Source organism: Bombyx mori, chromosome 11, assembly GCF_030269925.1.
Source record: "Bombyx mori chromosome 11, ASM3026992v2".
Lineage (NCBI taxonomy): Eukaryota > Metazoa > Arthropoda > Insecta > Lepidoptera > Bombycidae > Bombyx > Bombyx mori.
In genome coordinates this window covers 18275953-18301679 of record NC_085117.1, presented here as the reverse complement: position 1 = coordinate 18301679, position 25727 = coordinate 18275953, and the positions used below count along the sequence as shown (strand labels likewise).

Here is a 25727-nt window from a genome sequence, read left to right as displayed (position 1 = left end):
CCCCGATATTCGGGAGCAGTCGGTTCAAAGAACCGGCTGTCCTCATTAATCGAGGGACCAGCTCCGCAAAGTGAGCACGAAAAGCCCACCGGCCGTCCAACACGAGGCCGAGGTACCTTAACTGCACCCCGACCCCTATCCGGACGCCCCCAACCACGATGTGGGCGTCGACAGGTGGCGCTCTCCGCGGCCCGTGAAACCACAAGGCCTCGGATTTACTGAGCGCCACGTCGAGGCCCAGTCTCTTGATCCTCCCGACGACGAGGGCCACTCCCGCTGTGGCGAGACGGGCAGACTCTCTATAATCATCCCCCCGGGCCACGACCAACGTGTCGTCCGCGTAACAAATAACGCGGAGACCCGGGAGGAGGGCACCCCTCAGCACCCAGTCGTACCCGATGTTCCACAAGAGGGGTCCGAGAACCGACCCCTGCGGAACACCACGCACGACCGGAAAACGGTGAAGGGTCCCACCGTACCCGGTACATTCGACCGACCTGGCCTCCAAATAGGAGCCAACCAGCCGGCGGAGGTAGAGGGGCACCCCATGCCTCTCCAGTGCCCCCCCTATCACAGACCAGGGCAGGGTGTTAAATGCGTTGGCGATGTCAAGAGACACCGCCAGTGCCACCCCACCCCGTGAGACAGCCTCGTCCGAGAGGGCCCGCACGCGAAGAATTGCATCCACGGTCGAACGGCCCTCCCGGAAGCCGAACTGCTCCGCCGACAGGTCAGGTCCAACCCCGACCAGGTGCTGAACGATGCGGGCAGCCAGAATACGCTCCAGCAATTTTCCCGCCTCGTCCAGCAGTACGATAGGACGATACCCGGCGGCTGTATCCATCGGGCGCCCCTCCTTTTTCAACAGCACAAGTCTGCCCGTCCGCCAGAGCAACGGAAACCGTCCCGACTCCAGGCAACCATTAAATAGCTCCAGGAGCCGGTCCCCTAGGGCATCGAGGGCCAAGGCCAGCACCCGACCATGGACTCCGTCCGGGCCGGGGGCCGTGTCCTTTGCAGTCATCCTGACAACGGCCACACGGAGCTCTGCCCCAGTAATATGGGGCACCTCAGCAGGGGCTTCGCCGTCGATGGCGTCCGACGGCTCACCCATAGCGGGGGGAACAAAACCCTCCCGCTCCTGCGGGAACAACGCCGAAACGATGTCCCGCAGCTGTTGAGGCTGAAGTCGCTCAGTCAAAGGGGGGGCCCACGGGCGCAGTTTACCGCGCACCAGCCTGTACGGGCTCCCCCATGGATCCGCTTCGAGCGCCTCCAAGAGTCTCTCCATGTTCTGCTCCTTGGCCCGCCTGATGGCCAGCCGCAGGGCGTCCTTCGCAGCGCGATATTCGCCGTGCAGCCGGGTCTCCTCCTCTGCGAACGCGACGGGGTCGTCGCGCCGCAGGTGACGGCGACGGCGGTGTCTAGCACACTGGCGGCTCGCCCGAATGGAGACTGCACGCAATCTCGCAATTTCAGGCGACCACCAGGGCGACTGCCGCCGTCCGCAATGCCGAGGGCCGACCCGGGGCATCGAGGCATCGCATATGCGGTGCATCGCGCCGCGGAACCATTCGGCCTCAGCCTCCACATCGAAAGGGTGTGGGCGCATGGGCGTCCACGCCGCCACCATAGAGGCCTCCACCAGGAGCTCCTTCTTCAGGAGCTTCAATGCCCACCTAGGGAATGACCGGGATGCACTCCGCGGGGGGTTAACCCCGCGAGCGCCTGCGGCCGGTGTTGGCGTGGGAGCGGAAAGATCGAACCGGATATACCGATGATCCGACAACGATTCCGCCCCCACCACCACGCCCCAGCCGAGGATGCGCTGTGCGATGGACGAGCTCGCGAACGTCAAGTCCACGATAGACTCTCCCGTCCACCGCACGCATGTCGCGACCGAGCCCCTGTTAACGATACAGAGATCGGCCGCGACCGCCCACTCCTCCAACAGCCTACCACGAGCGTCCGTGGATGGGGAACCCCAAGCGACAGACTTCGCATTGAAGTCCCCCGCCAGTATTACCGAACGGGGAGAGAGGTGACGAGCGATCACCTCTAGCCCGTCCAGAAACCGCTCGAACTCGACGGTAGGCCGATTTGGAGAGAAGTACACCCCGATCACGACGGTATTTTCTAATTGTACCGCGACGATCCCGGGGCCCCTGGTCACCATCGCCAGGGGAGGAATCATCGCGGATCTTCTTATATGTATGGCCGCCAAGCCATCAACGTCCCCAAACCAGCAGTCGTCCGCTGGGGGAACGAAGTACGGCTCGGCGACCACAGCCACGTCAATTGACCACTCCGCCATAGTCTGGAGCAGCATGTCCTGAGCTCCGGCGGAGTGGTTCAAATTTCCTTGGAGGAAGCGATAGGTGTGATCCATTAAACCTGGACCACATCCATCGCCCCCTCCCCTACTCTATTGTCCCCGCTATCGGGCTCGAACGCCTCAGCGGGGGCCAAAGTGCCAGCCGGTGCTCCCCCGGCCGACCGCTTCTTTTGGCGACGCTTAGCTTGGCGGCGCCAATTTCTAATTGCATTTTTGCCGGCCGGGGGGCATGCCTTGCCCCCGGTCCGGTGGTCAGCCTTGCGTCCGGCCGCCGCACATAACGAACAATGCGGCGCAGCCAAGCACACGGCCGCCTTGTGTCCAGGCTGACCACAGCGGAAGCACAGTCCGCTGCGGTCAACCGCACTCACGCACCTGGCGAGGCAGTGCCCAGTGCTGAAGCACCTTAGGCACCGCCAGGCACGCGGTTCTAGCAGGCGCACGTGGGCTGCTATCCAGCCCACGCGCAACCTGCCCGGATCCCCCGACGGTCTCCCGGGCGGAGGAGCAGCCAGGGCAACGGCCGCCTCCACCGGGCAACGTACCCACACGGAACCAGCCCCGGTATAACCGGAGCGCAGCTCGCCTACTGTTATGTTCTGCAGGGCACAGTTGCCCTGGGCAGCGACGGCCGCCGCCACCTCCTCCCTGGTGGTGCAGTCGTCCAGGCCGGTCACTTTCAATTCGGCCATCTTGACCGGCCTATGCACCCGCACCTCCTCTTCAGGCAGGACCATACGGAGCCTTGCCGCCAGACGCTCCGCGATGCCGGGACTATCGGCAACGGGACATTCTAGCAGTTTGGCCCCATTGGCTGTCTGCCTACAGCGGAGGCCCTCCCCCGCCCCGATCTCATCCAGGTCAACTGCCGCGCGCGCCCGAGCAATGACATCTCCGTATGTCATGCCCTTAGCTTTGGCAGCCGGCAGCAGCGTTAGGACCACTGCCGCCGACCGCGGCGCGCGCGGTTGCTTCTTCGTCGTTTTTTTTTTGTTTTTGTTTTTAGCGGCTACAGGCGCCCGACCCTGATGGGGAGCAACCTGAGCCGCTGTAGCCGCTGGCGCTCTACCAACTTGTGCAGCTGCTGGTGGAGCCTTCTTGGCACCCCGCCGGGCCACCACGTTCCACCCTTCGTCCATGTTAGACGGGGGCGGAGGCAGCGGACGAGGCTGGGGTGCTTGCGATGGGCACTTCGCGTTGGTGCCCCCCCCCCGCTTGGTTCTATCCCGTCCCGGGCCCAACCTAGTGGCTGGAGCCCGTACGGGGGCGGGGCGAGCGGCTGGAGTACCCGACACTGCGGCATATGCCGGTCGCCGAGCGTCAGCCGGAGCAATGAGCTGCGCCTCGAGGGCCGCCAGCCTGCCGTCCAGCCTTTCTAATACAACCTGGACGGTGCGACTGATGACCTCGTCCAGGCTGAATTTTCCAGTCAGCTCCCGTGGCCCTACGAGTGCTTGCTGCCGCTTGGTAGCGGTCATCTCCCTAGTGCGCGGCGACGGGAGACGTGGCCGCTGCTCAGCCGCGCGCGGTGGCGGCAGCACAGGCCACCCATCGCCAGTCAGCGCCGGGGAACGGCGCTTCTGAGACGCCCCGGTGATACATGACGTCGCTGCCGGTACATGGGCCGGTGGAGTTCGCAACCCAGTGGCCCGGGGCAACGCGGGCGACGGCGTCGACGCCGCTGCCTTACTCGAAGCAGAAGCCTCATCATCAGGCTGCTGTTGGGCTTGAAGTAGTGCTCGAAGCCTCGAATTCTCCGCCATCAGCTGTACCACCTGGTCATTGGCGGAAGCAACCGAAGGCAGAACCTTCGAGACCTGCGAGACTACCTCTCGCAGCTTACGGCCAGCGGCTTTGGTCTTAGTGCCGTTGGCCGCATATGACTTGACGGTCCTCATGGCCCTGTCTATGACCAAGGCAGGGTCTTGAAGGCCGCCTTCTTCCTCCTCTGTCGTTCGCCCGTCCAGTGAGGCGACAGACATCGACGCCGATGACTGCGCCGGTGACGGCGCGCCCCTCCTCCGGGCGGGTCTTCCTTTTGGGGGCGGCATCTCCTCCGCAGCAGAGGCCGCATCGGAGACTACCAGAACCTTCTCCGGCGGGGCATCTGCGCCAGAGGATGACGTTGGCTCCCCTCCCCCCTCGCGTGAAGAAACTCGCTGGGTCTTCCTTTTCCGCCTTATCTTTTTGGCGGTTGTCTCTTTCGAGCCAGCCGCCTCGCTGTCACTGACGTGCCCAGAGTGCGTCAAGTCAGCGCTGGCGTGTCTCTGTTCGACGGGTTTTCCGCTGCCCGTCACACAGCCCCCTTCGTCATGGCAAGCTTTGCCCCCCCCAGAATACGCGGGGCAGCGTGCTCCCACCGAGATGGAAGCACGGAGGGATTCTCCACCTAAGGTGGTACCCTCCTGGGGTAAATTTTTTAAAAACTTTGCCATCATTTGTTTTTTCCTTTGATGTTTAACCAGGGGTCGGTCCCCTGGGACGGCCCTCACGACTGGACTCCCTCCAGCCACTCATCCCATCACCGGGCACGTCACAAGCTTAGGATTAGGGCATTTTTTATAGAGGTTCGCATCCTCGCGGCCCCTGCTAATCAGCGGCCCCCGTCCCCTACTCGGTAGGGATTACGGTATGCTTCTACGAAGCCACGCCGGTAAACCGGTACCCCCCTCTGGAGGGCCTTCCCCTGTAGCTGCCAAGAGGCAACCGGGGACATGGCAACCAGCGACCGGAAGGGAGTGCCCTCCGGTTCACTTCTCATCCTCTTGGGGTCTGCCATTACTGACAGACTCACACGTCTGACCATGATGTGGCCACGCCGGCGTACCGGTACCCCCCTCTGGAAGGCCTTCCCCTTTAGCAACCAGAGAGCTGCCGGGGACATGGCCTAGCATCCAAGAAGGCTCCAGAAGGGAGCCCTCTCCCGCTTCACGCACCCTTTGTCCAGCAAAGGTGGGAAACGGGAACACGGTGTGCAGTCTTCTTTGTTCACGGCACCCCTGTGCAGACAACGCTGCTCCACGGTATCGGGGTGCACGCTTAAGCCCCACCGCCGCGACAAGGCGAGACCACGTTCGGTGGGGACATAGTAGGCCTAGTGAGGGGTGGAAGGTTTTTTTCGTTACGGAATTTCATGATTCCGCTCTCAAGCCGCGCTCAAAGCCCGCAATAAAATCTATGCAATAGCTTAAAAAAACTGAGCGTGTGACTTAATTTCTTAAGCGTCAGCCTGATCTCCGCTTGAGAAATTAATCAACAATGCGCAGTCAGCAACAGCGACGACAAACAAAATACTTAGCATACCTGATTCGTTAGCAGTGATCACATGTGAACCTTAAAATAGCGCGCTTTGTAACATTGTTTGATTATGTTAAACGAACGAAAATAACGCGCTGACATGATCAGCTTTAAAGTGAACTACAGATTTATTAGCGACCCATTGGTCAATTTTGTTTACTTGATCAAACTAACCAAACGACTATCCTTAAAGACAAGGTGCTAAGCATCTACCATAGTCCGTAGTTATGGTGCAAAATTACAAAACTAATCTACGCCACAAAAATGTGTATAAGTGCATTACTGCTTTGCGGCCGAAATAGGTAGATGGTCGACAAAGCACCCTACTATCATCACCAGTTAAAATTTACGCTTCTGCATAATAAAGAACTTGAGATATCTATATATTAATACGTGAAGGAAAAACTTTGTATCCCTTTTTACGAAAATTGCGCGGACGGAGGAGTATAAAATTTCCCACACTTATAGAGAATATAGAGATGGAGTGCAGAATGTTAATGTTTTTTTAGCTTATGCATAAAAAATACATTAAATCAATTAAATAAAACATTATACCCAGTACCATGTATTTGACGCACACACGCATGCATACTATTTATTTATTGTCAAACTTTTGTTCTTCACGTCTGTGGTCTAATTGAGAATAGGTTAAATATTGTTTGTCTTTATTAATATTTTTCTATAGTGTAGTCTTGGCGAATTTTGTGATTATAGAAGTATATTAGTCTTTGAAAATAGAATCATAATAGTGTACAAACTTACAATTTCAACAACTGCGGGACCACTAGTATACATTAATCGAAATGACTTCCAAACGTTACTTAGGTATATTGAATTTGTAGATGGAGTGAACGTCAGATGGCCATTATTGTTCTCAACTTCGGTGCAACTGCCATCTCCAAGTTGATCTATCCCGAGCCAAGGTTATAAAACTTTGACTCAACGGCTCCCGGCCATTATGCAAAACACACGTTTTACTTAAGGCGACGCTAAACGGGTATTCCGATTATTGTGCCTTAAAGAACAATTCTTGAATTTAGACTTAAAGTTTTTATCAGATAAGTATGTCGTGGATAACGACTTTTAGTTGTCGTGGAAAACGACTTTGAGTAATATTAAGACGGTGGTTTTGATTATTATTTTAAATGATGAAATGTTGTTTTGATAAATATCACAAAATGAAGGGTAGACTCCGTAACGCCACAGTATAAAATGGCAGTACGTGGACAGAGTCGTGGCATTCCGTGTCAGACAGTTATTCCGTCCGTCTCAGTCAGTCAGTCGGTCTGTCGGTATGTGCAACGAAGCTGTCGGTTTATCCTGTCATTGTGAAAGTTGTGTGTGTTGAGTTTCAATAATAATTATTGAAAAGTTTTATTGACTAAACTGAGTTCAATCGAATACGAGTGATGACGAAACTACCGCTCAGCCATCCCTGACGTGTGCCGACAAGTATATTTGTATTATGTATATTATGTCACGGTCCTGCCAATATCTGCCACGAAGATGTTATGTATTCAGATTTGAAGAATAGAACAGCCATAAACCTACGAGCTCATGCTTCAACGTTGCTTTTTATTTTTTTTTATTTTTTTATTACCTGCGTTATTAAATATATATAATTATTATTAAAGTGGCTGAATGCGTTATTAAATTGCCGTGTCTCTACGTCGTTGTTGCTTTCCATCTGTACGAAATCCTATTCTGTTTGAGGCAATCCTCTCGTCTACAGAAAAAAAAAGTTTTAAATGCGACATATCTATATATATTAATACGCGAAGCAAAAACTTTGTATCCCTTTTTACGAAAATTGCGCGGACGGAGGAGTATAAATGTTCTACACTTATAGAGAATATAGAGAAGAAGTGCACAACGCTAATATTTTTTTAGAATAATGCATAAAAGATACATTAAATCAATAAAGAAAACATTACACACACTACATACCATGTATTTGACGCACACATGCATGCATACTATTTATTGTCAAACTTTTGTTCTTGACGTCTGTTGTCAAATTGAGGATAGAATATGGTTTGTCTTGGTTAATATTTTTTATAGTGTAGCCTTGGCGAAATTTGTGATTATAGAAGTATAAAATACAAGCATAATAGTGTACAAACTTACAATTCCAATTAATTATAGTCGAATTTCGACTACTGCGGACCTCTAGTTTTTTTAAATAGGTGAAGAAAAAAAACATTTCAATATTGCATTCTCGACCGTTCGTGAACCGATTTTCTAGTATTTGTTTGGTAACTCTTTACGACATTTATCGTCACGGTTTTCTTTTTTTTTTTCGAATTGAAAATCATTAATTTGTCAAAAAAGGAGTAACAAAAAAAATCGTTTCACAATTGTTATAACATGTGTTAATAATTACACCTGCGTTGAACATGTCTATTATCTATACGTTAAAGTGTAAAAGTAAACCCGTTCAGTTCCCGTTAAACAAGGGTAAGTTGGAACTATCCATAAACCGGTCAAGTCCGGGATGACTGGCGCTTGTTTTATCTGTTCTCCTGGTGCCATACGGATTCTTGGGTTCATGGGATGTACGGTTTACTGCATATTGTTTTCTTGAACCATACATAAGATGGACTTTTAGTTTTTGTCTATCCCAAGATATATTTCTGTAAGACGATCTAGATTTTTCATTACTTTGGATTATTTAGGTATGAAGAAATGAGGTTGGTATAAAGCTAAAGAGTTTGTTTGAACGCGCTAATCTCAGGAACTACTGATCCGATTAGAAAAATTCTTTCAGTATTAGATAGCCTATTTATTGTGGAAGGCTATAGGTAAACCAATACAGGCGGAGCACCAGTAAAAATTGTTTCAAAATAGGGATTTAAATAGCTCCGTAACATTCTATAATTCAAAAATATTTTCACCTTCTACGTCAATGAAGCGGGGGTAAAATTTAGCGTTATGCCAAAGTAACTATTCGAAACGAACAGAGTCGCGGACAAAAGCTAGTAATAAAATATAGTGAAAACGTTATTACTACTAATACTAATGTAAACATAAATGAATATAAATACATTTCATATACCTAATTATTTTAGATCAATTGAATATGTGTGCAAAAGCGAAATGTCAAACATAATCAAAAACATTGACAATCGAATAAATAATGTTTTAAACGAGAATTTGATGGAAGTTAGTATTTCAGCAGACCTTTTACGTACTAGAGTGCTTTCCTCTAACGAATGGCCTGAACTGTATAAGAATGACCATAAAACCTCGTGTAATGCATTGGCTTCATTAATTGAATGCTCTCTGATGATCTCAGGAATAAAATATGTGTATCACGGACGAACTCAAAGATAATAAATAGTGTAAAATAATAAAAGGATGCAAAAATTCTGGGAAAAACAATAAGTGAACTAGTTGAATTTAGCGAGAAAGTTGTCTTAACCCAAGTATGAAACAAATTTTGAAGAGGCTCAAGTCTATTGAGTTGTACTTCGGCCAACATGGCTGACATCAGCATAGTCAAGAAAAGAGATATGAAGAGTATGTGAGAGCGCAATTTTCGTGACAACACGAAGAAAATTACGCAACACATTTAAGAATCCTGCAGTCCTGTTCAAATGTTTCGGCTTTCATTTTGTTGATCTATATTCACCTTCTCATTTGTCGTATAAAATGATTACATTTCCATATCCACATTCTGGAATATGACAAATTGTCACAGATCTAAAAATTAACGTCTCGTCGCGAGACCTCGTGCGAGATAAACGTGAGAGAATAACGTTAGGTGCAATTTGCCAGATCGTAATCGGCGCTCGTTTCCTTGTTAACGCACTGTAAAATTGGTTTATGATTTGAATTTCATGCTGCGGCGAATGTCAAGGCACTCCGACTGTCTGTTGATTTAACGGGACCTGTATACGGGATTTCTACATGCTCTGAAACACCTTCAAGGATTTTATGAGGTAGGGGAGATTAAATCGAGCCTTCGAGGATTCGCTACTGTTGATTAACATTCTTAAGGGTCATGTCACACTTATTCGTTACTATTTGATGTTTAAAAGGACGTATAGTTTATGTGATATTATACATCTTTTAATTTTATAATAATAATTGCAAGACGATAGTTTAATACTTATTTACAAGTAGGGCCGTTGTAGTATACTATGCGACTTGTGAAGTTTGTATTTATAAGCGTGTTGCAAAATCAGTAACTAGTCATTTACTGGCTCAATGATTGAATCAACTATACGGTCGGTTTTAAGGTCGGAGACTCGATCTCATTCATCAAAAGGTAATAAAGGGACATCAATTTGTATTTTGTACTCTGGAAGTTAGGAAATCACTCGACAACTTCTATTGGCGTTAGTCAAATATGAAGCTTATATTCAAAAGAGACTTCTCGTTTTATTTCCATGGTACAAATTGTGATAAGTTGATACCGTGGTGAAGAAATTGGGTCGCTAACCAATTACCCGACGAGGTAATCAAAATGACAGCGTGCTACATATTCTACACTATCAATTCATTCCGAAGAATATCTTAGAAGACGACAAAACGTTAGCTAGAATCAGTACCATCACGTCAGTTATATCAAGCTTGGTATTCATCGATAGTAGTAATGCGAATTGTGTTTAGGAGTGCTTTGAGTAACGATACATTTGAAGTATGTTGCTTGCAGCGTAAGCTTGTCATATCGATCGTCAGCTGACTTTTGCTATGACTCATAAAACACCTTTAGTCGAATACACGAACAATTAATCGTTACTAGTGGTCCCCCGGTAGTCGAATTTCGACTATGATTAATTGAAATTATAAGTTTGTACACTATTTTGATTCTATTGTCAAACACTATTATATTTTTTTAGTCACAGATTTCGCCAAAATTACACTTTATACAAATATTAATAAAGATAAACAATATTTAATCTGTTCTCAATTTGACCACAGACTATAAGCAATAAGAAAAGCTTGACCGTAAACAAATAGTATGCATGCGTGTGTGTCAAAAAAATGGTAGTGTGTGTAATGTTTTTTTTAGTTGATTTAATGTAATTATATGCAAAATTTAAAAAAAAAATTAACATTCTGCCCTCCTTCTATGTATTCTCTATAAGTGGGGGAAATTTCATACTCCTCCGTCCGCGCAATTTTCGTAAAAAGGGGTACAAAGTTTTTGCTTCACGTATTAATATATAGATCATTATAATAGAACAAATGATCAAAAACAAAACAAACAAAAAAAAATATAGCCTTTAAAATCAACTGATCGTTATGTATATATGTAATACAAATCAGATACATCGTTTTACTCAATACGTATAAAGTCGTTTCACGCGACACAAAATCTTTGATAGAGTGGTGACGATCTTACTATCTTTGTGCTCTGAATTGGCAATGAACATGATTTATTTTATACGCTATTCCTCGAGAGTAATGTATTCAACCATAATAAAATTGTGCATCAAAACGTGACGCATTTCAAATGGTTTTCCATTTTAGGTTTTCCATAGCTTTATGGAAAACCGTTTATTTTCATGGTTAGCTTATGTTGTAATTTAATTTTGACGAAATATACAAGAGAGAAGATTTTTGGTGACGCGATTACGGAGTAGTGTCAATTCAATTCGCACCCTACCGATTTTCAAATAAATTGAACAAAATTTTGTTTTATGTAACTCGGATTAGTAATTTTTTGTAATAAATAGACACAAGATAAGTATTTCAAATCATTTGCTTCAAACATACATTTTTTGTTGGTCTAATCTCAAATTGAAAAGAACATTTATAATAAAGGACATATTAATCTATCAAAGACATTGTGTAAAATTTCAAATTGCACCAAGACTTAAGAGTCTAATAACAATTTTGAGTTATAGTGACAGATTCAATCGCACTAGGGATAATTTAATTAAAATTACTTTTATGATATCTCACCTTTTTTATTTTTAATATATTCTGTCATACGTTTTGAATACGTTACAATTTTACAGTCACGCACTACTTGCTGTAGAAACCAAAGAAAATACTATTTGGATTTTGGATTGAATTGGTATTTTCTTTGCTCGTCTTTCGTTTCTCAGAAAGAGAAAGAAAACTTATATTGTCTATGCCATTTTTATGATAAGATAAATTTACGAAAGGTCGTTGGGGATGAATGTGTCGCCGTCAATACCACGAAAGTGTGATACGTTTATTTCAAAGGATTTTCTATCGCGCGCTATATACATAAAATATTATTCAGCAGTTTTGTGGTTTTTTTAATATGTAGATATGCTATTTCGTAAAAAGTCCATGACACATATGAAGTAAGTATTATTTTTATGTAAAGCTTAATGTTTTTAAGCTATTGTATAGATTTTATCGCGGGCCTTGAGCGCGACTTGAGAGCGGAATCATGAAATTCCGTAACGAAAAAAACCTTCCACCCCTCACTACGCCTACTATGTAGCTCGCGTCTCTACAAAACTTGCATACGCCCCGTCATGACCTATGCAAGTGTAGTGTTCGCTCACGCGGCCCGCATACACTTAAAATCATTCCAAGTCATTCAATCCCGTTTTTGCAGGATAGCCGTCGGAGCCCCGTGGTTCGTCAGGAACGTCGACCTCCATGACGACCTGGACTTAGAGTCCACCAGTAAGTATATGCAGTCGGCGTCAATGCGCCACTTCGATAAAGCGGCACGACACGAGAACCCTCTCATCGTGGCCGCCGGTAACTACATTCCCGATCCTGCGGACAGAATGGAAAGCAGTCGACGTCGCCCAAAACACGTCATCTCGGATCCTCCCGATCCACTAACGGTGCTTCTAGGTACTTCAAGCACCGGTCACCGTTCTCGTCGAACCCGTCGCTTGCGACGAAGGGCTCGACGAGTAAATTAACTCCCAGACACAGCCCACTGAGTTTCTCGCCGGATCTTCTCAGTGGGTCGCGTTTCCGATCCGGTGGTAGATTCTGCGAAGCACGGCTCTTGCTAGGGTTCGTGTTAGCAACGTCATCAGGTTTGAGCCCCGTGAGCTCACCTACAAAAGTTAGGGTTACGCTGACATAGCCTCTCAAGGCTCTCAGCTTAGGTAGGAAAAAAAAAAAAAAAAAAAAGTTGCTCGCGTTCAACACATTCACACGTTGCGCTTGTGTAGTGCTTAAAGTAAGAAGTCTAAACACCGATTTATGTACAATCAAAATATGTGATATAATTTCGTGGGTAACAGAACGATAGCGCGATTCAGCTTTTGCGTCAAGCGCCATCTATCGGTGACAAACGGAATTGTAAAATAGAAAATTATATCACATTACAATGCGTTGGGCGTGCCATTTTCTATCGCTTAGTCGAAGAATTTTATCACTACTCCTACTACTCATTCAGTGATTGGAGTGGCATTAAAAATAAACTAGCTAAACCGTTGATTCTGGGCGAATGAGAGTTAGAACTAGCATCCAAAGGCGTGTCTGTATCCCATGTAGCGCCCTCTAGTGAGTGCAAGGTCAAAATGGAATACTCACAATGTAGCAGATTCATTGAAAGTTAGCCCAGTGAGTTTCTCGCCGGATCTTATTTTATTGTTGTTTTAATATTAAATTATTATTGTCGATTTATAATTGCATAAGTTGATAAAAAATGCTATGCAATAGCTTTACCGCGGCAGTCTCCGAGTGCCACACGTCTTTTTTTTGCACTAGATCGTTGGATAATGGCTCTGGTGTTATACCACCGAAACCGTAAGCAATCGCGACGAAAATTTTGATGTTGAAACAGATTTTGAAACGATGAAACGTTTGTTTATAACGTTCACACCGCACTCTGGTGGTAGGACCTCTTGTGAGCCCGCACGGGTAGGTACCGCCACCTCTCCTTTTTCTGCCGTGAAGCAGTAATGCGTTTCGGTTTGAAGGGCGGGGCAGCCGTTGTAACTATACTTGAGACCCTAGAGCTTATATCTCAAGGTGGGTGGCGCATTCACGTTGTAGATGTCTATGGGCTCCAGTAACCAATAACACCAGGTGGGCTGAGATGTCGTCCATCCATCTAAGCAATAAAAAATAAAAACTACACACATCACTAAAAGACTAAACATATTTTAACGATAGAACCCTAAGGAAGATTTGTGGAATGAGCGCGTTCCACAGAATTCGACACTAAAAATCTCTGAAGATTTCATTGCTAATAAATCAGTTTGGTAATTTTTTACGATGCATCCATGTTGGATTGGGGATTATAAAAACTCGTATAGACGAAATGAGACGTTAAATAGATAAACGGCTTCCCGGGGATATATAGAGGATAATGACGCAAGTATTAACTCATTTTACTGTCGGAAAATGCGCTGAAATTGAAATACTTTACCGTATTTCTAGATGTTGTTATATAATTCGGTAGGCAGCGGCTTGGCTCTGCCCCTGGCATTGCTGAAGTCCATGGGCGACGGTAATCACTCACCATCAAGTGGGCCGTGTGCTCGTCTGCCTAAAAGGGCAATAAAAAAAAAAAGAATAATGGAGTTTTTACCAAAAATATTTTCAGTTCATTACATTGCGATTCCATTACAAGGTAATAAGTGTATGTTTTTTCCTATGTAATCGCGGGTGGTCTCGAGGGAGCATTCTCGCTACATACGGTTTTATAAGCGAGCTCACAGTTTTCAGCCTGAGAGAAATTGCTAACACTAACAAGAGTAGTGCTTTGCTGAATATACCACCGGATCAGAATCGGCACCCACTGAGAAGTTCCGGCGAGAAACTAAGTGGATTTTGTCTACTTGTGTTGGCGATTTATAAGTAGTGTTTTGGCAGTATTAGTAGTGTACATTTTTCTTCTTAACATGGCATTCTAGAGGGGAAGTTTTATTTATATGTATCTTTACCCTTTTTAAGCTATTGCATAGCTTTTATCGCGGGCCTTGAGCGCGGCGACCGAATCATGACATTACGTAACGAAAAAAACCTGACACCTCTCACTCCGCCTACCATGTAGCTCGCGTTCAACACATTCACAGGTTGCGCTTGAGTAGTGTTTGTGAATAAGCGCATGGCGTGACGTCACACTGCATGCGCATCATCAAAAGTCTGCCCATCTCTCTCTCGCGCGGTCTAGCTTATGAGTGTGAAGGGGACAGTTAAGGTTTTGCTTTTATTAATGTTTAATATAGCGTGGTCTTGTTTTATTATTGTTTTAATATTAAATTATCATTGTCTAATTACAATTGCATAAGTTGATAAAAAATGCTATGCAATAGCTTTACCGCGGCAGTTTCCGAGTGCCACACGTTTGTTTTTTATTTATTTATTGCCCTTGTAGGCAGACGAGCATACGGCCCACCTGAACTGTGACTGATCGGCTGTATGCTCGTCTTTATCTGCGTGACGTAAGTGGCAATAAAAATCAATTAGCAACACGGAGTTGCAAGCAGGAGAGTAAAACCCCTTTTAAATACCACGTATTTCTTACAATCGTTATCAGCGAGAGAGCAGTCAAATAAGAAACTGAATAAGGAATGAATAAAATCCTTCTCTACGATTTCATTTCATACGTCGAGCCATCTCGTAACTTACGCCGCTTGTATTTTCATTCATATTTGACTACATCAAGTCTTTATTGTGCTTATAATTTACATTTAAGTGGCAATTCTATTTTGTATTGTTTTTCACATCAAATTTACCAAAAAAATATGGGTTTATTTTATATACTCGTATTTGGTGTTTTTATTTTTTTGTGTTATCATTTTTAGGTTTTTAATTTAGTGTTCACGGGTAGGTTTGTTCACGATCCATCTAGTATTAAGGAGTTTCCCACAAGTTCATAGCGTGAATATCGAATGACGTCGCAAGGCATCTTATCCTAATGTTTCGCGACATAAATATTTAATTGGCGGTACCGACTCTAGCAGATTCACAATTAACTTTAACGCCAGTATTACAAGATTCCCCGCCAAAAAAATCATAGATATTTACTTAGAATTTTGTGAACAAATTTATAATTTATACGCGGGTATATTTGCTAAATGAGAAATGCATCGATTCGACCTTACTGTTTTAAATTTACCTAAAGTTTTAACAATTATTGTTTTTATGTCTTAAGTGGCTTACATATCCACAACATGTACAAGATTTGGCCGAGGGAGGAAACCAAAGAGAAAATAAGTAGAGCAATCTACCTTGTAAATTATCGTGGTCTATTTCAGAGTTACCCACAAAATGAAATATTCAGCAGGATCGGAGAAATTTTTAAGGATTTCGGAGGCCTTTTTCAGATTTAAGGGCTAAGTTAACTAATGAAACTCTTGGTTCAGCGACATGAGTGACTCATTCGGTGGTGGAGTAGTAAGCGACGTAGCTGCTTGTTCGAGAATGATTATGGGTTTTATTCCCGCATCGGGTATTCGCCTGAAGAAAAAAATTGTTTGCTTTAGCTGGGTGTTTAGCATTGTTACGCCGGTAAGAGTAACGCCATCAGTCATCAAATAGCAGAAACGAATATCAAAAGAACTAGAAATATCGAGAACGCTCGAGAAGTGTAACGCCATCTATTACCGATTAGCGGAAACACACGTGGAAACGACTAGTACTACTACTACTACTAATAGCTCTCGATAATTATAGAGTCATCGTGACGAACATAAAAGCGTTGCAGAGATGACACGAAATAATCGGTTCTACTTTTAAATAGCGTTTGAATTTGTACTTCGGTGAAAGTTTTAATTATCCCGGGTCCCAGCGCGTAGCAGTATCATTATGTGTATCTAACTAAACGTTTATAAGTACGTATATGAATCTCTAGTGTGATTAGTACAGGGAATTCTTGTTTGGAGCTAGATGACCGTGTGTGACTTGTCCGCCGATAATATCATAATAATATTGATATTATAAGTGTCAACTTTACAAGGTAGCTGTGCAAGCAAATAATATTTTGAGTATAAAATCAATCTAAAAATACTATTAATTTGAAAGCACCTCTTCTATTCATACCATGTTATTTTGTGACATATCTTATAATGTATTAATAATACACAAAACTTTTTCCTTGCCCGTACTAAGAAACTCAACGCAATATACGGCCACCTACGATATTCTTCAGATGGAAAGAATGAAATACATTGAGTTTTCCGGAAGGAACATCGTAAGTAGCAAAAAACATGACGTTTCAGTTGTATTTACTAAAATCATAATTAAAATTTGTAAGCACTAGTCATGTTTAAATCTTGCAATCAGGTATCAATTTTTTTAGTAAATTTGTACTTAGCACAGTCTCAAGAAATATGACGAAAAAATCTTATCGTCTAATTATTATTATTATTTCTTCTTTTTCCTATCTATTCTAGTGACCTCGAGGGGTCATACTAGATTCACCGGGCGAGGGCATTATTTGTGTTACCAATAGTGTACATGTGGTAAGCTTGCACATGTAGATACCAAGCCTCTTTCGATTTCCGCTTACCATGCTTGAAGGGACAACGAGTATACAGTTGAGATTTAGGTCTCATGTCTCAAAGTCGTTAGTGGCATTTAAATTTCGATAACCGTGGGCTCCAGCAACAACTTAATCCTGACCGTGAGTACATTTAGGTATCTGTTATTACAACAAAAAATTATAATAATAGTAAACTGTAACTATACTGAGACCTTAGAACTTATATCTCAAGGTGGGTGGCGCATTTACGTTGTAGATGTCTATGGGCTCCAGTGACCACTTAACACCAGGTGGGCTCTGAGCTCGTGCACCCATCTAAGCAATAAAAAATAAAAAACTTTGTGCTTAGAAATCTCGATTTTTTTTCATTCCTACTTAAATACAATTTTCAAAATCAATAATATATAACGTAAATTTCACATTTACGAGAACTAATTTATTTCAAAAAGTATTTTAGATGTTGCCTTGACAGCGTTCTTCCTGTGACACAGTCCGTTAATATTTCCACGGGCGTGTACTGGCGTCAAATTATGTGATATCCATTCAAGGTGTTTAGCAATGCACGATCGCTTATTCAATTGTTTGTGATAATTTAATTTTGCGCATCTGGTGTGCTGAAGGATTTTTTTTTTATTGCTTAGATGGGTGGACGATCTCACAGCCCACCTGATGTTAAGTGGTTACTGGAGCCCATAGACATCTACAACGTAAATGCGCCACCCACCTTGAGATATAAGTTCTAAGGTCTCAGTATAGTTACAACGGCTGCCCCCCTCTTCAAACCGAAGCACATTACTGCTTCACGGCAGAAATAGGCGGGGTGGTGGTACCTACCCATGCGGGCTCACAAGAGGTCACTACCACCAGTAATTACGCAAATTAGAATTTTTTGCGGGTTTGATTTTCATTACACATCGTGTATTCCTTCAACGTGGAAGTCAATCGTGAACATTTGTTAAGTACGTATTTCATTAGAAAAATTGGTACCCGCCAGCGGGATTGGACCATCGGTGCATCGCTAGATACGAATGCACCGGACGTCTTATCCTTTAGGCCACAACGACTTCAAAGTCCCCGCGTGACTTTATTAGATATTCAACGAAATTAATTAATTGTCAGATTGTCGATCGGCTTTTGGTATTTTAAAACAAATACACGATTTCGAACAACATTTTTTTCCCCTACCTAAGCTGATGGTCTTGAGAGACCATATCATGAGCTTACGGGGCTCAAACCTGACGTTGTTGCTAACACTGGCCCTATCAAGAGCCAGTGCTTCGCAGAGTCTACCACCGGATCGGAAACGCGACCCACTGAGAAGATCCGGCGAGAAACTCAGTAGGCTGGTATATATCAATACTTGCTATTGATTCGAGAAAAGGCTAGGCCATTTGGCCCTTTGCGTGTTTTCTCGCAGTTTCCACGCACAATTTGATTTTGTGTAGTGTAAAAAATACCACTAAAGGCTTTTTACTTCTAATAGTACAATTCTATTGTATGTATTAAAATATTCCACATTCACCGACCTAAAGTTAGCATGTTCTTTCATATGCTACGAATGTCAGAAATGCAATTACGTACAAAAACGAATACTAGTATGTCTAGACCCCGAATGTCAAATATGTTTAATATAAATTATGACTCCGACCAAATTGTAGTCAAGGCATCTAACGACTAAACAAGGTGGATTATATCAATAATTATAAGTTTTCCTACAACTTTGGTTTAGTTTGAAACTTGTACAGCACTACATGTCGGAAAATACTTTTCATTTACTTTTCCGATGAATTACTAAGACCTTAACGTCTTTTCTTAAAATTTCTTTCTGGTTTTACACTGTGGTCTTGCGAGCCCACACAGGTAGGTACCGCCGCCTTGCCTATTACTGTCGTGAAGCAGGAATCCGTTTCCGTTTGAAGGGTTGAGGTGGTCGATCTACTGTAAAAACTTAGACCTTAGAACTCATGTCTCAAGGTGAGTGGCGGCATTTACGTTATAAATGTCTGCGGGCTCCGGTAACAATTTAAAACCAGATGGGCCGTTACCAAGTCCAACCATTAAGGCTATTAAAAAAACCTCAATTGTATTAATGCGTTTCGGTTTGAAGGGTGGGGCAGCTGTTGTAACTATACTGAGATCTAAGACCTCATGTTTCAAGGTGGGTGTCGGCATTTAAGTTATAGATGTCTACGGGCTCCAGTAACCACTTAATACCAGGTGGGTTGTGAGATCGTACAGCGACATATGCAATAATAATAAAAAACTGCCATAATACCAAACCTAATAACAATTACAAACATCTTATATCTCTATCTAATAACTTATTTATTCCTGTATCTATAATATACAAATATTTAATTACAGTTACACTTGTTTGTTCGCTTTTTTTTGTACTTTAGCAGAGTTTTCTAGTATAGCATCTTTAGCTTAGGTTATGTAGGGCGCGAGGCATTTTCCCAGTTGTATATTTCATATATAGCCCCCGACATGACAGTTGCGAATCGCGAATGCTTCCCGCGTCTCGCTACTGCCATATAAATTATTACTACGAGTAGGTATCTGGTGTACGTGTGTGTTCACAATTGAAGTAGATTTATCTGTGCATTGACTTTGGTGGGCAGATCAAGTCACAGCCCTATAGATACGACGAAGGATGCCTTTTACATCTTTTTTTTGTTTTATTTTTTTATTGCTTAGATGGGTGGAAGAGCTCACAGCCCACCTGGTGTTCAGTGGTTACTAGAGCCCATAGATATCTACGACGTAAATGCGCCACCCACCTTGAGATATAAGTTCTAAGGTCTCAGTGTAGCTACAACGGCTGTCCCACCCTTCAAACCGAAAGACATTACTGCTTCACGGCAGAAATAGACAGGGCGGTTGTACCTACCCGCGCGGACTCACAAGAGGTCCTACCACCAGTAATTACGCAAATTATAATTTTGGTGGGTTTAATTTTATCCACTTAAAATTGTGAATGCTGTGAACGAGATTTTTTGCTAATGCATTGGATCGGTATCGGCCCACCAGATTCTTTGTGGTTAACGTAGCCACAGAGTTCAAATGAAATACGCAGGATGATACATAGGCTTGCGAACTCACGATATTACCATTAGTAGTTACGCAAATATACAAGTTTTTTGTTTTTGTTTTTTATTGCCTTTGTAGGCAGACGAGCATACGGCCCACCTGATGGTAAGCGGTTAACGTTGATCATGGACGTCTGCAATCCCAGGGGCATAGCAAAGTCGCTGCCTACCCTTGAATACTCTTCGCAAGTCTCGTTTGGAGATGGTCATGTCACAGTGTTCACACTTGCTAAAATCACGACCTATGAGTAAGGTACAGTCTTCTAATATTTTGAAGACGAGGCATGGTAGTATTGGATTGAAAGGAAATATAATTTCTTGATCGCGGTAGAAATTAAATATGTAGAACAAGTTAAAGAAATGTTTCTTTTGAAACACGCGTTGTGCTTCTTCGGTACGTCTTGAGTATCTCTTTTTGTTCTTCACTTCGATGATTAAACAGCTGCAACGTCAGTTATATTTTATTCATGAAGAAGAATCCGCGTACAAAGAAAGTGCCAAATTTCCTGTACGACCGTTCTTAGGTTGAAGCGTGTACAGCTGTAAACAAACTTTGATCTCCGCCATAACATATTAAGTACTTTTACGTATGTTCTACCATTTGAGTTTTTATGAGGTGTTTAAAAATGATTAACGCGTTACATTTATTTATTTATTTTTTTATCTCAATAAAGAGCTTTTTTTTTATTGCTTAGATGGGTGGACGAGCTCACAGCCCACCTGGTGTTAAGTGGTTACTGGAGCCCATAGACATCTACAACGTAAATGCGCCACCCACCTTGAGATATAAGTTCTAAGGTCTCAGTATAGTTACAACGGCTGCCCCCCTCTTCAAACCGAAGCACATTACTGCTTCACGGCAGAAATAGGCGGGGTGGTGGTACCTACCCATGCGGGCTCACAAGAGGTCACTACCACCAGTAATTACGCAAATTAGAATTTTTTGCGGGTTTGATTTTCATTACACATCGTGTATTCCTTCAACGTGGAAGTCAATCGTGAACATTTGTTAAGTACGTATTTCATTAGAAAAATTGGTACCCGCCAGCGGGATTGGACCATCGGTGCATCGCTAGATACGAATGCACCGGACGTCTTATCCTTTAGGCCACAACGACTTCAAAGTCCCCGCGTGACTTTATTAGATATTCAACGAAATTAATTAATTGTCAGATTGTCGATCGGCTTTTGGTATTTTAAAACAAATACACGATTTCGAACAACATTTTTTTCCCCTACCTAAGCTGATGGTCTTGAGAGACCATATCATGAGCTTACGGGGCTCAAACCTGACGTTGTTGCTAACACTGGCCCTATCAAGAGCCAGTGCTTCGCAGAGTCTACCACCGGATCGGAAACGCGACCCACTGAGAAGATCCGGCGAGAAACTCAGTAGGCTGGTATATATCAATACTTGCTATTGATTCGAGAAAAGGCTAGGCCATTTGGCCCTTTGCGTGTTTTCTCGCAGTTTCCACGCACAATTTGATTTTGTGTAGTGTAAAAAATACCACTAAAGGCTTTTTACTTCTAATAGTACAATTCTATTGTATGTATTAAAATATTCCACATTCACCGACCTAAAGTTAGCATGTTCTTTCATATGCTACGAATGTCAGAAATGCAATTACGTACAAAAACGAATACTAGTATGTCTAGACCCCGAATGTCAAATATGTTTAATATAAATTATGACTCCGACCAAATTGTAGTCAAGGCATCTAACGACTAAACAAGGTGGATTATATCAATAATTATAAGTTTTCCTACAACTTTGGTTTAGTTTGAAACTTGTACAGCACTACATGTCGGAAAATACTTTTCATTTACTTTTCCGATGAATTACTAAGACCTTAACGTCTTTTCTTAAAATTTCTTTCTGGTTTTACACTGTGGTCTTGCGAGCCCACACAGGTAGGTACCGCCGCCTTGCCTATTACTGTCGTGAAGCAGGAATCCGTTTCCGTTTGAAGGGTTGAGGTGGTCGATCTACTGTAAAAACTTAGACCTTAGAACTCATGTCTCAAGGTGAGTGGCGGCATTTACGTTATAAATGTCTGCGGGCTCCGGTAACAATTTAAAACCAGATGGGCCGTTACCAAGTCCAACCATTAAGGCTATTAAAAAAACCTCAATTGTATTAATGCGTTTCGGTTTGAAGGGTGGGGCAGCTGTTGTAACTATACTGAGATCTTAGACCTCATGTTTCAAGGTGGGTGTCGGCATTTAAGTTATAGATGTCTACGGGCTCCAGTAACCACTTAATACCAGGTGGGTTGTGAGATCGTACAGCGACATATGCAATAATAATAAAAAACTGCCATAATACCAAACCTAATAACAATTACAAACATCTTATATCTCTATCTAATAACTTATTTATTCCTGTATCTATAATATACAAATATTTAATTACAGTTACACTTGTTTGTTCGCTTTTTTTTGTACTTTAGCAGAGTTTTCTAGTATAGCATCTTTAGCTTAGGTTATGTAGGGCGCGAGGCATTTTCCCAGTTGTATATTTCATATATAGCCCCCGACATGACAGTTGCGAATCGCGAATGCTTCCCGCGTCTCGCTACTGCCATATAAATTATTACTACGAGTAGGTATCTGGTGTACGTGTGTGTTCACAATTGAAGTAGATTTATCTGTGCATTGACTTTGGTGGGCAGATCAAGTCACAGCCCTATAGATACGACGAAGGATGCCTTTTACATCTTTTTTTTGTTTTATTTTTTTATTGCTTAGATGGGTGGAAGAGCTCACAGCCCACCTGGTGTTCAGTGGTTACTAGAGCCCATAGATATCTACGACGTAAATGCGCCACCCACCTTGAGATATAAGTTCTAAGGTCTCAGTGTAGCTACAACGGCTGTCCCACCCTTCAAACCGAAAGACATTACTGCTTCACGGCAGAAATAGACAGGGCGGTTGTACCTACCCGCGCGGACTCACAAGAGGTCCTACCACCAGTAATTACGCAAATTATAATTTTGGTGGGTTTAATTTTATCCACTTAAAATTGTGAATGCTGTGAACGAGATTTTTTGCTAATGCATTGGATCGGTATCGGCCCACCAGATTCTTTGTGGTTAACGTAGCCACAGAGTTCAAATGAAATACGCAGGATGATACATAGGCTTGCGAACTCACGATATTACCATTAGTAGTTACGCAAATATACAAGTTTTTTGTTTTTGTTTTTTATTGCCTTTGTAGGCAGACGAGCATACGGCCCACCTGATGGTAAGCGGTTAACGTTGATCATGGACGTCTGCAATCCCAGGGGCATAGCAAAGTCGCTGCCTACCCTTGAATACTCTTCGCAAGTCTCGTTTGGAGATGGTCATGTCACAGTGTTCACACTTGCTAAAATCACGACCTATGAGTAAGGTACAGTCTTCTAATATTTTGAAGACGAGGCATGGTAGTATTGGATTGAAAGGAAATATAATTTCTTGATCGCGGTAGAAATTAAATATGTAGAACAAGTTAAAGAAATGTTTCTTTTGAAACACGCGTTGTGCTTCTTCGGTACGTCTTGAGTATCTCTTTTTGTTCTTCACTTCGATGATTAAACAGCTGCAACGTCAGTTATATTTTATTCATGAAGAAGAATCCGCGTACAAAGAAAGTGCCAAATTTCCTGTACGACCGTTCTTAGGTTGAAGCGTGTACAGCTGTAAACAAACTTTGATCTCCGCCATAACATATTAAGTACTTTTACGTATGTTCTACCATTTGAGTTTTTATGAGGTGTTTAAAAATGATTAACGCGTTACATTTATTTATTTATTTTTTTATCTCAATAAAGAGCTTTTTTTTTATTGCTTAGATGGGTGGACGAGCTCACAGCCCACCTGGTGTTAAGTGGTTACTGGAGCCCATAGACATCTATAACGTAGACGCGCCACCCACCTTGAGATACAAGTTCTAAAGTCTCAGTATAGTTACAACGGCTGCCCCACTCTTCAAATCGAAACGCATTACTGCTTCACGGCTGAAATAGGCAGGGAGGTGGTACCTACCCGTGCGGACTCACAAGAGGTCCTACCACCAATAATTACGCAAATTATAATTTTTCGGGTTTGATTTGTATTAGACGATGTTATTCCTTCATCGTGGAAGTCAATCGTGAACATTTATTAAGTACGTATTTCATTACAAAAATTGGACATCGCCTGCGGGATTCGAACATCGGTGCATCGCTACATGCGAATGCACCGGACGTCTATCCTTTAGGCCACGACGACTTCTAAGTTTCTGCTATTTTACATGTTAAATAGGATCTCATTGCTCTGCGTGATGTTCTAATTTAATTTTAAACATTATTACTATCTTCTTCTTCTATACATATAAAAATGAATTGCTGTTCGTTAGTCTCGCTAAAACTCGAGAACGGCTGGATCGATTTGGCTAATTTTGCTCTTGAATTATTTGTGATAGTCCAGAGAAGGTTTAAAAGGTAGATAAATATGAAAATACTCGGAATTAAATAAAAATAACAATTTTATTTTTCCTTTCATGTGTCCCCCGTAGGACAAATTCCTTTTGTTTGTTTTAAGTTTATTTTATACAAAAGTTTAGGTGTTTTATTTAGCGATTGAGGCACTACGAAGTCTGCCGGGTCAGCTAGTTACTAATGTAAGATCTGTAAAGAGTTTCAGATAAGTTTCCCTTTATGTTTTCCGTCCGCGTTTAGTCCGTATAGGGCGGTCGTGGCGGGAGGACGCGCGCGGCTTATTGCAATATCAAACGAAGTTTGCGAGTTCGCTACTGTTATATCGTGTTCATGATTTTGTTTCGAATATGTTTTAATGTGGTGAAGTTTTAATTGAAGCATGGCGGATATGGACGTTGACAGTATCGAAGGTAAGTCAATGTTTTTAGGCTTCGTTATATTCGTAGGTACATAGTTCTTAAAGTGATTTTTGTCTTAGATAAATAAAAGTTGATAATTCATTTTGACGTGGTATGTCATATTATGTATGTGAAGAAAAACCTATATCACTTAAGATCTTTAAAACTCTTTAGTTTAAAAAATTATTTTTCTTAGACTAAATCACCTGTCTGTCATTGAATGGAAAGAGAGTTCAGTAGCCGTACTCGCTCGCTTCGCTGGGCATTTAAAATTAACATTATTATTTATTGTCATTATTATTAAGGAGTCCAACACTCATATAAATATTAGCCTATCCATTAAGTACATGTATTTTCTAGATGGATACCAAGTTTCAAGTCAGTCGGATGAATGGTTCAGTAGTTATAACTTAACATCCGTAAAAAACCACTGTAGATTTATATATTAGTATAGATAATAATACTGTTTAATTTTTATATTAATTTTAAAATGGATTAAAGGTTTTAAATGTTATTTTTTTATTAAATCATAGAAAATTCAATTAATCTTTTATTGTTTATTCATTCTGAAGTATAATTATACGAGTATATATAAAAACAAATATCAAAATGTTCACGTCAAATTCATAAGTTTTCATAAAGTATACCGCGGTTAAGGTAAGACAAGTCGTAGGAAGTAATTACGCTGTGTTACATTTAACTATGAGCTTTGTTATGTAAAATTAAATGTAGTTTGGGTGTATTCTGGTTTTTTATT

General features: G+C 42.9%; 1 protein-coding gene across 3 annotated transcripts in view; it reads left to right on the top strand.

The window, feature by feature from the left end:
* The window catches only part of LOC101737606 (adenylate cyclase type 2), a 240287-nt gene that overhangs the window by 13646 nt on the left and 200914 nt on the right, over positions 1 to 25727 (top strand). Inside the window, exon 1 of one of the 3 annotated variants that reach the window (XM_062671269.1) lies at positions 24822 to 24982. The exons of the other annotated variants lie outside the window; for them this stretch is intronic. Within the exon in view, the coding sequence (XP_062527253.1) occupies positions 24952 to 24982 (31 nt within the window). The 5' untranslated portion in view covers positions 24822 to 24951. Of the gene's footprint in view, positions 1 to 24821; positions 24983 to 25727 lie in introns of those variants that run through there. 3 annotated transcript variants of the gene reach the window in all.